General features: G+C 40.0%; 1 protein-coding gene across 2 annotated transcripts in view; it reads left to right on the plus strand.

Moving 5' to 3' along the window:
• Nucleotides 1–13,166, plus strand: part of agmo (alkylglycerol monooxygenase) — a 51,849-nt gene extending 38,683 nt beyond the window's left edge. For both annotated transcript variants that reach the window (XM_046046139.1, XM_046046138.1), the window contains one exon: nt 12,572–13,166. In XM_046046139.1, coding sequence (XP_045902095.1) covers nt 12,572–12,652 — 81 coding nt within the window. In that variant the 3' untranslated portion in view covers nt 12,653–13,166. The remainder of the gene's footprint in view (nt 1–12,571) is intronic.
• The last annotated feature ends 396 nt before the right edge of the window (nt 13,167–13,562 follow it).

Genomic DNA, 13,562 nt, shown 5'->3' on the forward strand with positions numbered 1-13,562 from the left:
CTCAAGGAAACTATCTTTGACGGAGTATAAATACTACAGACTCTGGCCTACAGAGACCACACTTACTAGACAGCAGTCAGGAGTTTAATTTTGTAGTTTTGCCAACTCATGGAATTAATGTTAATAAGCTACAGCACCGTTGTTATTTCAGCTGGGGATATTGATAGCTTAAACAAAAGGCAAAGTTCCTGATTGATTAATAGAGTGCGTATATGAGCAAAATGTGATGGCCGTTTTACTACAGGTGGCGCTACAACAACATGATTATTAAAATGGACATAACCTTTTGGTAATGAGTCTCACTTACTTAAATTTCTGCCTTCTACAAAGCCGTTAAATTCTGAAGATTTAGGATTTGGTAAAACAGTCTTACTTCAAGTTCCATTAAGTAGCTGTTTTAGAGCTTTTGATCACATCACATGAACTTCTTGTTCTTTTGAGTTCATTCTTGATAGAAACAGCAGTTAACAAAACCGTCTCACTTCAGGGTACATTAAGTGACTACACTGGAATTTTTGATCACATCACATACAGGATTTATTATAATTTTTCACTGATGACATTGTGGAAATTGTTTGTTCATTTGGGTTGATGATGCTGAGTTTGGCAGTATTTTCTCCCTGCCACCCTCCATTAAATTATTGGTGAGCATGAACCAATTTCTGTCCAAAATACAGTATGTGCAACTTCATATTTAACAGATCAAACACAAGAAACACAAGGTCAACACACAACAACACCTAATTAGCCTGCTAGCTGAATGTAGCTCATGTGTATTTTGGGCCAATTACTAAATGTACAACATACTCTGGGGACAAATTTAAAAAAAAAACTCTTTCAGGTTTTGGTAAATGTGGAAACTTAATGAGAGTAGTACTGGAAACAGAAGGAATATGAGGAATAATTGTATATAGTGATATGTCATAATCAGATTCACTGATCCCAGGGTACAATATAATATTATGAAATCTTTAAATTTAAAAAGTTCTGGGAAAATTCTGATATTAAAACTTGTAGGAACCATGTGTATGAAAATCTTCATATGACTCCTTGACAGCATCATGTTTCCCTGGTGTGTGTGTGTGTGTGTAGCCTGTTTGGCTGTGATTGTGTGTGTTGTGTGGTCTGTTTTGTGTGTGAGCTGGGTGTTAAGTCCAGCCCTGCAGCCCTGTGATCTATGAGTCCAGATGCGTTGCCCAATTGACCATAAAATTGGCGTGCCTTTCTGGCTCTGGCAGCCCAACTGTACATGGTGGCTGACCTCTTATTACTTGCTCCCCCTCCCTCTGACTGGCTCTTAGTTTTTTTTCTCCCTCTTTCTGCCCGCCCTCGCTGCTTGCCATCTCAGCCAGTGCGAACGAGAGCAGCGCTTCTGGAACCAATTAGTGCCGTCTGCCGCTAACTAGAGCTGGCTGATGAGATTTGCACGTGAGCGCTGAATCGCTGCTTTTATTGTCCTCTGACTCCACATCTGTGCTGCTCAGGTGTTCAAAAGACGGCTCGAGGCTTTCTTACCATTTCTTTTTCTCACCATAAAATGAAATAAAACTGAATGAATTGTAATTTTTAAAGCTGTGTCTAAAATGAAGTGCATAGCCAATCAGCTTTAGAGCAAAAACATCTTGATTTATGCTGCTCACGTTGCACGGCTGTGTCACTTTGACAGCACTGTAAGTTGTGTGCAGCCGTTTGCTTAAGCGAATCATTAGGCCTCATTTCAAGTCGCAGTGCATCAGTTTGAGCTAAATAAATGTCTTGCTTGCAGGTGGGGCTCATTGAAAATCTTCAGAATTTACTTCAATTGTTTCTTGACATATTTGTGCCATTTTGTCAGAAATACAGCAACGGAAAAAAACATGAAAACCACCCCCAAACTTAAGTTACTTTAATGATATATGGGTCTGACGCTTGAGGTGAACGGCCAGCTCTTTGTTGCAGTGGGGGGGCCTGTTTTGAAGTCGGGCCAATCAATTAACAGTCACTCGAAGTGGAGGAGGGGAAATTCGCATTTAATTGTATTCAGGCTCATGCGACTGTACAGTTGGGAAAAGGGGGGGACTACAAAAAAAAACTACAAAAACTAGGTCGGTTTGTGGTCCTTCAAACCCACTGGTGTGATATACTGCACCCTTTAAGCTCACAGTGGTATTTATAGTGGCTCTGGAGATTTCCCTTGTAAAGCTGCAGGCTTGACCTGTAAACCAGGACTGCCTCTCGCTCCCAGCCGCCCACTCGCCCGCCCAAACCCATGTCTGTGCAGCTCGCATGAAGACCTCACTGGTTCGGACGAGACGAGACTGGTAACCGTGCGTGTGTCAATGAGCAGGGCTGGTGGACCAGGGGGTTGAATGAGGTTATAGCCCTCTGTGCAAGTAATGTTGCATGTGTGCTCTGTCACTCAATATGAGGATCTGTGTATAGAGGTTTGTCTCAACCCTACTACCAACCTCCACTTGTGTCACCATGGCGAATTGAATGTGCACAAATACAAACTAAGCAATACCAGCAGTCAAAAGATAATCAGTTTACGATTATATAAAACAGTGAAAAGCAGCAAATCATTACATTTGAGAAGCTGGAATCTGCAAATGCTTTGCATTTCTACTTGAAAAATAACTTATTTATTAAAATAAATAATTGTTAATCATTTCAGCTCTAGACAAGATGCCATTGTATGAGGATCTTTATTATGGCAGCCTCTGTAATCTAAAACCCCACTAACATTTTCTACCCTTCTGTATGTGGGGTTTACAAAATAACAGTAACTACAATTACTGAAATCAGTACCTTTCTGACAATGTGTCAACAACATTTAACTTCAAAAGTTAAATGTTGTGCAGGACTGTTGTCCCTGATTGCATTATAATGTCTGCTGTTATTTGGTCCAACCCCTGTCTATGTGTGTGTCCACATGCACATGTATTTGTGTGTGGTGAGAATCAGTGGGGGCGCTTGTGGAGGACTGTAATGATGTAACACACGGTTGTATTACTGTGTGGCCCCCTGGTTTGCCTGAAGGCACAGGGAAACATGCTGTATATCCCAGCGTAATTAAGCAGCTATTCTCTGAAAACGGCCACTAACTACTGGTGAAGTCACAGTAATTTAAGAGGAGAGCTCATAAAAATACACCTGTCTTTGGTTGAGAAAGCGAGAGCGTCTTCAGGCCTGTTGGCTAGGGTAGAAAACATTTCAGATTTAACTGGATTAAAAGAGAAGGCAGAAAGAAAACTTTTATAGCCATCCTTTTTTTTCAATTCTTTATGTCAGTTTTCTTATTTTGTAGTTATTAAATAAAGCAACATTTACCCCAAAAGCCTGAACCCTTTTAACGTTGTCTACTTTGCTTTTACTGAGATGTGTCCTTGTAAATGAGTTCAAGAAGTGGTATATTGGCTCATGCAAGTTTGACACTTGAGAAGCAAATCTAAATCTAGGTAATCCAGCCCAATCCAAAATATATATATATAAAAAAAACCCATCTAATTGTTTTCACACCCCATTAGATTTTCCATCTTTTCATCTCTGTGTTGATAGTATTTCCAATCTCAAAAGATCATTTTCTGTCAAACTTGCAAGGGAAAGATAAATGCTCCATGGCCAGAAGAAGAGGTCAGAACAATATTTTGAAGTTCATGTCAAACACAAAGGACCAGACTTGGCACAAAGTGGCTTTATCTTCACATTATCACCTGACTTGTCTGCAAAAACTGCGAATCCCACTCCCATTTTCCCGCGGACCCACCCATGAGCGGGCAGATAACATAGCGAGTGCTAAAAGGTCGTCGTTATCGGAGAGAGTCATTTCCACCCACCAAAACTCAGGTGCAAGAGGTTAGCTGCCTTTTTTTGAAGCAGGAATGTGTGGTAGCAAGAAGCAGCTCTGAGGTTAACAGGATTGTTTGGAGCAATGGAAACTCAGTAAGCATGACATCATCTAAGAGCTCGCAGGAATGGAAAGGAAAGGAAATCTCCTCCCAGGGAGAAAATGGAGGGATTTGAAAGAGAAATGCTGGGTAGGACTGTTCCATTGGAGTAAACAGCGGGGTGGTCAACCGTACACAGTGTGAAATATTATCACTCAGTGTGCAGGAGATCATGCCCGTCAAAGAGTAACCGCTTGGTTTATGTTGTCAAACCACTTGCCAGGTAAAGTTATGGAAATCTAACAGCAATTGGCCCTTTGGGGGTTCTCTAGCAGTATTTAGTTTGGCTTTTGTGGGGTAAGTGTCTGTTGCCAAAATTGACTTTCTTTTGAATTTGTCTTCCTATTTGTGCTTTAATTCATGGGTGAAACACAACAGCCATCCAGTTTATGATACCGCTTCAGAGCCAACATTTGAACCTGATTGAACTTGACGATAGCTGGTATTTTTTTTCTTACAGTATTATTCCCCGCTCTTTCAAAAAGGAACATTAAGCTGGTTTCACAGAACTGTAATGCCAATTTCCAAAGACGTCTGCTCACAAATTCAAAAACATTACAAATGATAAAAGACTTTCATAAAGTTGAAATATAAATAAGTCAAAGATATTTTCAAGAGTAGTTCTGAATAAAGGCTTAGCGTATTAATTTAGCAATCTTTATTGCAGTGCAAGCTTTCATCACTCTCCTCTCAGTTTATTAATCTTTCTCTCCGCCACGCTCATTGGCTTACTGGCTAACAATAACACGTCTGAAATTGTAGTAAAATGAAATTCTTCATGGTCCTTTTTCACAATAGTTCAAGCTACAGTATCTTGCCTGAAGTGAGTTGGAAAATGTCTCCAGCTGCCAGGAGTTGTGAGCAGTTGGGGGTTACAAGATTGGAGAGACTTTTAATCTAAGGCAGCAAAATTGGGAATAGACACTGTCACACAGACTGATCAATAATAAGCATTAAAGCCACCACCAATTAATATTTTCTACATTGACAAAGAATCCATTGACAAGGTCTAATGAGAAGTTCCGGATCGGCATATTTCTTAGGCGAGAGAAATATGATTCAATCAATTTGATTTGGGATCTCCTGATAAATGACCTAACGGGGTATTGGCCAGTGAGGAGTATTGCTGTCCGTGCTTGAAACCTGGGATTGTCCACCTCCTCTCCACACATTGAGTTGTCCTTGAGGAAGACACCGAACGCAATTGCTAGATCAATGCCTTGCGTGACAACACACTGCTGTCATTGTGCGTGTGGTAAAGTTTTGTACTCGTGAAAATGTTTTGTGTGTGTGTGTGTGTATATATGTCTGTCTATCGAGAGAGAAAGAGAGAGAGATCTATATAGATAGATGGAAAGTGTGGAGAAAGAAAGGAACCGCTTATGATCCGAAGCATACAAGCTCGTCTGTGAAGCATGCTGGAGGTGACGTCATGGCTTGGCCGTGCACGGCTGCTTCTGGAACAGGCTCATTAACATTTATTGATGATGTAACTGATGATGGTAGCAGCAGAATGAATTCAGAAGTGGACAGAAACATTTTGTCTGCCAATTTACGGTGAAATGCATTGAAACTAATCTGTGAAGAAGCTTATCATGCAGCAGGACAATGAGCTGAAGCACACTGCCAACAAAACAAAGGACTTTATCAGGGGGAAAAAGTGGAAGATTTTACACTGGCCAAGTCAATCAGCTGACCTTATCCCAACAGAGCATGCATTTCACCTCCTGAAGAGCAGACTGAAGGGAGAAACACCCCGAAACAAACTAGAACTGAAAGAAGCAAGAAAGGCCCACCCCCCAGAATATGGGTTTGGCTGTTGAACTGATATTCCCGATTGGATAGTCAAATGACATGTTAATCAGAGCATCCCCATTGGTTTTTCAGTAGAATGTCTCAAATGATGGACAAAAGTACTTGTAACTGTAAGTTTGTTTTGTACCTGTAGAATCGATCCGTACCTGTAAACGTTTTTCTGATATTCAGATACACATTCAAACATTCAGCTACAAAACATTTTCACGAGTACAAAACTTTTCCACAGCTACAATACATTTGGGACAGTATTTATTCCATACTCAGCATGGTCACCGTTCCCATCTTCTCTGTGGCTGTGTGCTCCTGTCCAGTAGTTGCTATTGCTTTCCAACACTGTAGAGGAAGCTGTGGAAAAATCAACAGCAGGCACACTGAAAGGTCACTGAAGAAGAGAGCAGGAACAGCCGTTTCTTTCTTTGTTAAAACAATTGTACAGCATATGTGTTGTTTTCTACTTGCCTCCTCACCGTGCCCAGTCAGTTAGCACATAAAATCAAATTTTTTGTGACCTGGATCTAAAGGTCTCCAAGAGGGTGAGGTGTCTTTGACAGGAATGCACCAGTCGATTCACTGGATCAGTGCAGATTCTGGCCTTTCTAAGAGTTGATTGAGGTTACCTACCCAATATAATAATTGGTTTCTGCTATTAAATGGTAAATAGACAGAAGTTACAAAGAACTTTAATCCAAAGTGCTTTGCAATTTGCCTCTTATAGCCCTTAGGGCACTATAGCTCACTGCTCAAGACCTTGACTTCTGAATCCCCAAGGCTTTGACTTTGGATGCAGAGGCACCTGAAAACTCAGGGTCGCAGGAACTTTTCTTATACATATTTCTGCTGCTCCTGGGCACAGAAATCATTTTATTTGTGAAGCAATAATATGGGCTCCTGAGGTAACATCCTCATACATACCTCAGGTCCTCTTTACTTGGCTCTTGTTGGTCATAACCAGTGATATATTATATTCTACCTGACAGCTCAAGACCTTATTCTCCCTCTCCAAGGGACCTCTCAGAGGTCCTGACCTGCCTCTCAGAACAGACATCCTTTTCTTCTTTAAGTAGCAAGGCTTTCTTTACGCACAGCATCCCTTTGTCTGTCTTCTCAGCCTTGCACCTTTCAATCAGCCTTGTGGGTTGAATTATTATCTTTGGAACTAGAATTTGTTCTTTAATTTGTTTTTCTGATGGTATTTCAGATTTTGCATTTCATTGTCTTAAACAAATAAACTTAAATTGGGCACTAGCTCTTCATTTAGTATGTTTGATGTTGTGTTAACACCTCGGACCAAGCTGGCAAACATCTGACATTTTTCTCATTGTTGAGCTGATTACAGCCGCTTGTGTTGCATTACTCCAGATTGGCGATATTGATTACTGCCTCTTTAGACTTGACTACCCAGAATGCCGCACATGTTGCAGGAACACGGAAAGGCTTTAAGAACAACTGGCTCCAAACTCCACAGTCGGTATGTAAAACAGAGGCTGTGGATGGAGTTGAGCCATAAATACACCTCTTACAGACAGGACGTTGGAGAGTCATCCATCTGTATTTCTTCTCTGAGGAATTCCATTTAACTTATTTATGTATGGACCCAGACACCTTCTCATTGTAAATACAAACGGGCTAGATTTGACAAAAGCAAATGCATCCTCCAGTCCACTTCAACCTCTTTTGTGTTTGTGTTTCATTCCCCCTTCCTGGACATGTGCCCGGTACTCTGCATTCCAAATTTCTGCTGACTAGTGCGTTCTTCCCCAGCGGGTCCACCAGTCCTTCTACCCAGGGAACTATAGTTAATGATGAGGTGAAGAATTCTCTTCTTGAGTCTGAAGTGGTGCCAAGCTGCTGGGGTCTGAAGTGAATTGAAAAAATATGAAAATGGCTACTTTCGGGGATTTTTCTTGTGTTTTCAATGAGGCATAATGGTCTGGATGAGTTGCTGTTGACCTTACATGTGACCTTCTAGCAGACACATAGTAAATGAGAACAAGGAAAACCTCTAAACAACTGAATCATTCTAAATTGGCATATCATCAGACCACTTTGTGTTTTGCTACACTTTCACCATACAGAAACTGCCATATCACGTTTGTCTGGCTGCACTGTGGTGTGTGCGTGTGTGCGTGCGTGCGTGCAATATTTCTCATGGTTATGCTACAGAGCAGCCGCTACACTGACTCTCTGGTGGGACATTAACCTGTTCAGCATATCCTTCCTGAGTCTGCTCAAACAACCCGAGCACAGAGACCGTATATCTGCTCATAATGAACAGACAGGAAGTCCTCTTTGTGTGTGCTGAGTGTGTGTACATGCACATGTTGTTGTATATAAAATATGAATAACAAAAAATGCATGAACAATCCCAGCTCAGAATATGTTTCTGCAAACACAAAGTCAAAAGAAGAATATGTAGAAAACACCCATGATGTAAAAGTTGCTAATCAGCCAGAAGTGAAAGAAAATACAAACAGTACTGTTTTAGCACACAGTCTGTAGTTTCACTAACAAATATTTTCTGGAGTTTATTTTTACCAATGTAGCTGCATGTTCCTGATGCAGCAAACTCCTCCCACTCCGGTTCTGTAGCCAGGTTAAAACAAAAAGTTCAGAATTATTTTCCGATCCACTTCAGTCCAGGTCTGGGGGACTTTAGGCAGCCATATGGAAAGGGAGCTCTGGAAACATCCCATTGCAGGTCATATATCACACATCTGACAGCAGCCATTCTGCCTTGTTTTCATTTCAATCATGAGTGCAGCTGCGTTGGAGAACAGCAAGGCTCTGCCATGTTAACCCACTGAAGGCTGGAAGACAGTCGCTAGGGACACCAGAATGCGTCCCGGCGTGTTTGATGCTTGATGCCGTATTATATCTATCAACACCACAAAAAATGACACAGTTCAATGTAGAGTTGACAATTGTTGTTCTGCAGGTCAATACAGTTTCATGTTGGAGTTGCATATGGCTGTTATTTAGTGTTTTTATATTTGACCATGTTTTAAGTACTGAGGGTGTTTGCCAGACTTTTAGTCTCGTCAGGCTGCAAAGGTTTTAGTGTTGACAACAGTGTTGACACCATCTTGGGACACTTGCATTAAAAAACTGAAGGACACTTTTTGGATGAAGCAGCTATTTAGCTATCTTCTATAACTAGTATTTTTTATATTAAGCATGTTTAATTTGGAATTCAGCACATCTGTATATTACAGTATTATTACTAAAAGTGTGTAAACTAGTAATGGCCACTGAATGTCTAATTTGAATGTTCATTTCACAAAGTGGAAACATTCTGTTCTTAGATCAAGAGCTTGTTGATATGGCTTAAAAATAAAATTCACTATTTTAATGGATGTTTTTCCTGCACATTGCAGGAAGACTAAATCATGATTGAAACATCAAATTTTAGGTCTTCTTGTGCAAGACAGTTGACTAAGAATAATAAAAGACCTGCAGTACCTGCACTACACATATTTAAAAATACAGCTATAGACTGTCAGTACCAGATGCTTTAACTAAGTACAGAAGATCATGTGAATTATCAGTTTCAGCACAGATAGAGCAAAAGGTCACTCTGTGGATCAGCACAGTAATTCATCTGCTCCTGCTGCACCTCACGATTTATATCCATAGCCAACATGCAGTGCCAATGCAGATAGTTGTGTGCCCTTTATGGAGTGAGGCAGAAAGTGGAGGTCTGGGTGTGGATGGGTGTGTAGCACCTCTGACTTTCATTTCAAAGAAGTTTGTGTCTCTTCACAGACCTGCAATTAACATTTGCCTTCTCAGTTTCCAAAATCACAATCACTCGTAGTTGCACGGATATGGTAGAAAGTGAGAGTTTAAAAAAAGTAGGCATTAAACAACAATCTGGGCTTTTGCAGAATAGTCCAATATTGATGTTCATGTCTGGTTATTCTCTTCATAAATCTGAATTGGTGAAGTTTGAGCTAAATATTAATTTCACATGCTACCATGTCAAAGTTAGGTAGTAAGAAGTGTTGGACAGTGTTCAGTGGAGCCCTGAGCACAACCCAAAACAGGTACTGAGAAAGAGCTGTCTTTCCTGAGTAAATAAAGCTCAACAAAGAAGCAGAGCAAATCTACAAAAACCACATGTTCGTGGCTTTTTGTATTACTACCCCTAACAAAGTACCTTCTCCCCAAAACAAAGTGAGTGTGAGTCGATTTGCTGAGATCTCTACTTTGGGAGCCGCTGCTGTCTGGCTGTAGTGCTTATTTGTAGACGATCAAGCCTGCTTCCTTCCACTATGTAATCTGTCCCACATGGATTTCCTACAGAGTCCATTAAAGTGTAGCATGGTGGGGCGAATGAGGAGAGATGGGAACAGAGAAAAATAGGTGCCCTTCCTTTGCCTCAACATGCGGCTTTGATAGAAACCTCTGACATGTTTCAGTCTGTTTGAGCGAAATGTGATTTGCGAGGTTCTGCCAAAGCTCTCGATCCCACCGCTTCTCCGAGATGGACACAATGCAACTTCATGTATGCGTAATCTGCCATCTGTTTTTCCTTCGAGGAATTCAGAGTTTTAGCTGTCATGTTTAAACTGCTAATTGGATTTACCAGGAGAAACAAGTTGTGAAATGACTTTATTCAGTACGTTGAGGTAGAAGCCAAATGTCAACGTGATTTTTACTCAGGGTTTAATTCCAGATTTCCTTGTGAGAAACTACACAACCGCTAGTAAACCTGGTGGGAAGGTTATTGTTACCATAGAGACATGAATCAAATTGAAACACGTCCGTCATTACCAGCTCCAAAGTTACCTGTTATTGGTAGACAAATGGATGCATATTTGGCAACCAGTGTCTATCAGTTTTGTGTTTCTCCACTGAAGCATTTTCCTTGCTTTAAGGAATAAGCAATTATTTCTTCTTTAAAATGTTTTTTGTTTCCATGAACTCAGTTTAGTTGTTTTCAGTAATCAGTCAGATCTGTAATAAATGTAGTCTAGTCATAATAATTACTTCTGGGTGTGATCCGAAGTTTGCCACCTCTTTGAAAGTATTATGTACTCGGGCATTGATGTTATTTTGCAAAGCATTCAGATCCTTAAGTAAAAATAGCAATACCACACTATGAAAGTCCTCCATTCCAAATTTGCCATTAGAAAAAAGTCCAGATGTACTATTAGTACAGTGTATTTAAAGTAGTAAAAGTAAACATGGTCCAGTTACAGTCTTGTATTATATGTAATATAATATAATATATTATTGGACTATCATTACTGATGCTTTAATGTGTAAGCAGCATTTTAATGTTGTAGATGTGGAACTTATTTTACCTACTTCATATACATTTGGGTCGTTTAATCTGTAGAGATGCATCATATTTTATAAATGCATAATTCATTATGTACAGTCTTATGTATGCTTTGAATCTCTTGACACGTCCCTTTTTTTCCTTTTGTTTTGTCCATTGTTAAGCTTTTATTCTCTCAGTGGGGAGGCAGTTTTCAGAGCAGGTAGTGAGAGGTAGAAAAGCAGAGCTCTCTCTCTCTCTCTCTCTCTCTCTCTCTCCCTCTCTCTCTCTCTCTCAGTCCATGTCTATCTCAGAGGAAAACAGCTGCCGGGTCCACAAGGAAACGTTGCTTTTTTCCCATCAGGCTGTTATGCCTGTGATGGACAGCGGTCTGGGTTTGGCTTGAGTTGCGATGTAGGATGCAGTTTATGGGCCAGAACGCAGCAAGGGGGGGTGGACAGGGCTCTTTCTGGCAGAGCCCCCTTCTCTCCGAATAGCGAGGTCGCCCATGACGGTGACCCTTTTGACCCCGTCGTGAGAGCATCAGGGGAGAAGACCTGCTTCTTAACCTCTGAGCCCACTTTCTACAACATCCTGAGACTGGCTGAATCTGAAAGATCTCACTGTTTTCTTTTAATTAGGAATTCACTTTCAGTGTTTGCCTTTGTGATCACTGGTCGTAAATGATACCTGTCACACTTTTTATGTTGTGATTTCTGTTTTTTTTTCTTTGTCATGGTTATCCAGTCTAATTTTACTTAACGTAACATGTTGCAGTGTACAATTTAGTTGAAGCTGTAATACAAAGGAAATTAGAGTGAGCGCATACATCTCCAGTCGACCAACATTAAAAGCAACTAATAGTAAGGACGACTATCCAGTCAATAGTGCTTGGTATCCCAGCGATATAAATGAAATATTCATATCTAATCTTGTAATTTCTAATGCAAGTGAAGAAAACACTTAAGCGTGTTAACCAACCCTTCTAACCCACCCCTTTATGGAATGGAAGGGAAGGGAATCTCTGGGACAAATCAAGCCTTTAATCAAATAATAATTTTAGAAAACAGAATACATATATATCTATAATTAATGACAAAATGGTTAAAAATATGCAAGGAAAAAAGTCAAGTTTGAGATTCAAAGGCTTCTGTTCTGTAGCTATAATAAGGTGATAAAGTGGTAGCACTTGTTGGTTATGATAGTCTCCTATGATCATGAACTGAAAACCTTTGAGTTTTGGCCTGTTAAATATTATTATTTTTTTACCATTTAATTACCAAATAATGAATCTATTTACTGAGAAATTTATTCAGTATATCGGCATATAATTTATTACATGTCTACTGTCGAACTCAAGCTGTCAGCTCATTAACACTCCCACAACAAAATCGCTCAGAAAAAGGAGCTGTTCATAGCTTAAATAACATTTTAGATCATCACCTCTACTAAATCAGTATATCTTCAAATGGTGAGTCTCGTTAAGGTGTTACGGCCAACATTATGAAGGAAATGGAGTGATGAAAGGCCTCTGATCCTAACCCCGTCTGTCTGTGTTGTCCAGGCCTTTGTCTCCCTCTCTCTGCTGTACTGGGCTCTGCAGAGCTTCTCGCAGCTGCTCCGCATCAAGAAGAAGGCTGACTGAGTCAACACGAGATGACACAGCCTGATGGGCTGAAGGCTTTATCTTTTGAAGTCATAATTGTTGACATAATTCTATAGTAACACCTTTTTAATCATATTAAACAATGTGTACAAAATCTGTATGTGGCATCCCTCAGCTTCTACTGTTTTGATTGGAGAAGCGAGACAAAGCGGTTGTTTCAGCTTCTGCTTGATGCCCTTTTTACTTACTTGCATGTAAGCTTTAGCATGTAAATTAGCCAAAAGACAAGGCAAGGTGCTAAACATTTTTTATCAAATGATACATTTCTTAAGAAAAAATCTCTACTATTATAACAGAGGGACTGCAGTGATCATTGAAGTACTAATGGATTTTTATATTTCACCTGAACTACTGTGTAAAAAATTTTCCTTTACTATGCAACATATACCTCCTCAAAAAGTGCTTCTGCCTGTTAATTTCACCTTTGACTTGCACAACACTGTACAGTATATTGTTTTCCTTCTCTCATTGCAATAAAACATTTTTAATTTTGCTCTAAATGTCTCCATATTTGATGTCCTAAAAATGCATATAGGCAGAATATAAAAACAAAATGAAACCCTGGAGGTTGTGCTGTGTGTCAAAATAGCAGATTGTTCATTTGAATTCTTCCGCCCAACCTCCAGATCTTGTGTGTGAGTGACCGACAGTCTACAGCAGATGGTGCTGTTATTCCCCGCCAACAGTTTCTTATATCAGCATCTTGTTTACAGTGGCTCCTATGTTCAACAGAACCCATACATCTGAGACATTAAGACATATATGAAAGTGCTGACAGGTTTTGCATCAAAGGAAACAACTGCAAAAACACAGCAGTCAGAGTTTGATGTTAAAAAAGTAACTTTTTGATATAAAGCTAAATTCAATATAAGTTATATTTAAGTGGTGA

Source organism: Micropterus dolomieu, linkage group LG03, assembly GCF_021292245.1.
Source record: "Micropterus dolomieu isolate WLL.071019.BEF.003 ecotype Adirondacks linkage group LG03, ASM2129224v1, whole genome shotgun sequence".
In the NCBI taxonomy this organism is placed as follows: domain Eukaryota; kingdom Metazoa; phylum Chordata; class Actinopteri; order Centrarchiformes; family Centrarchidae; genus Micropterus; species Micropterus dolomieu.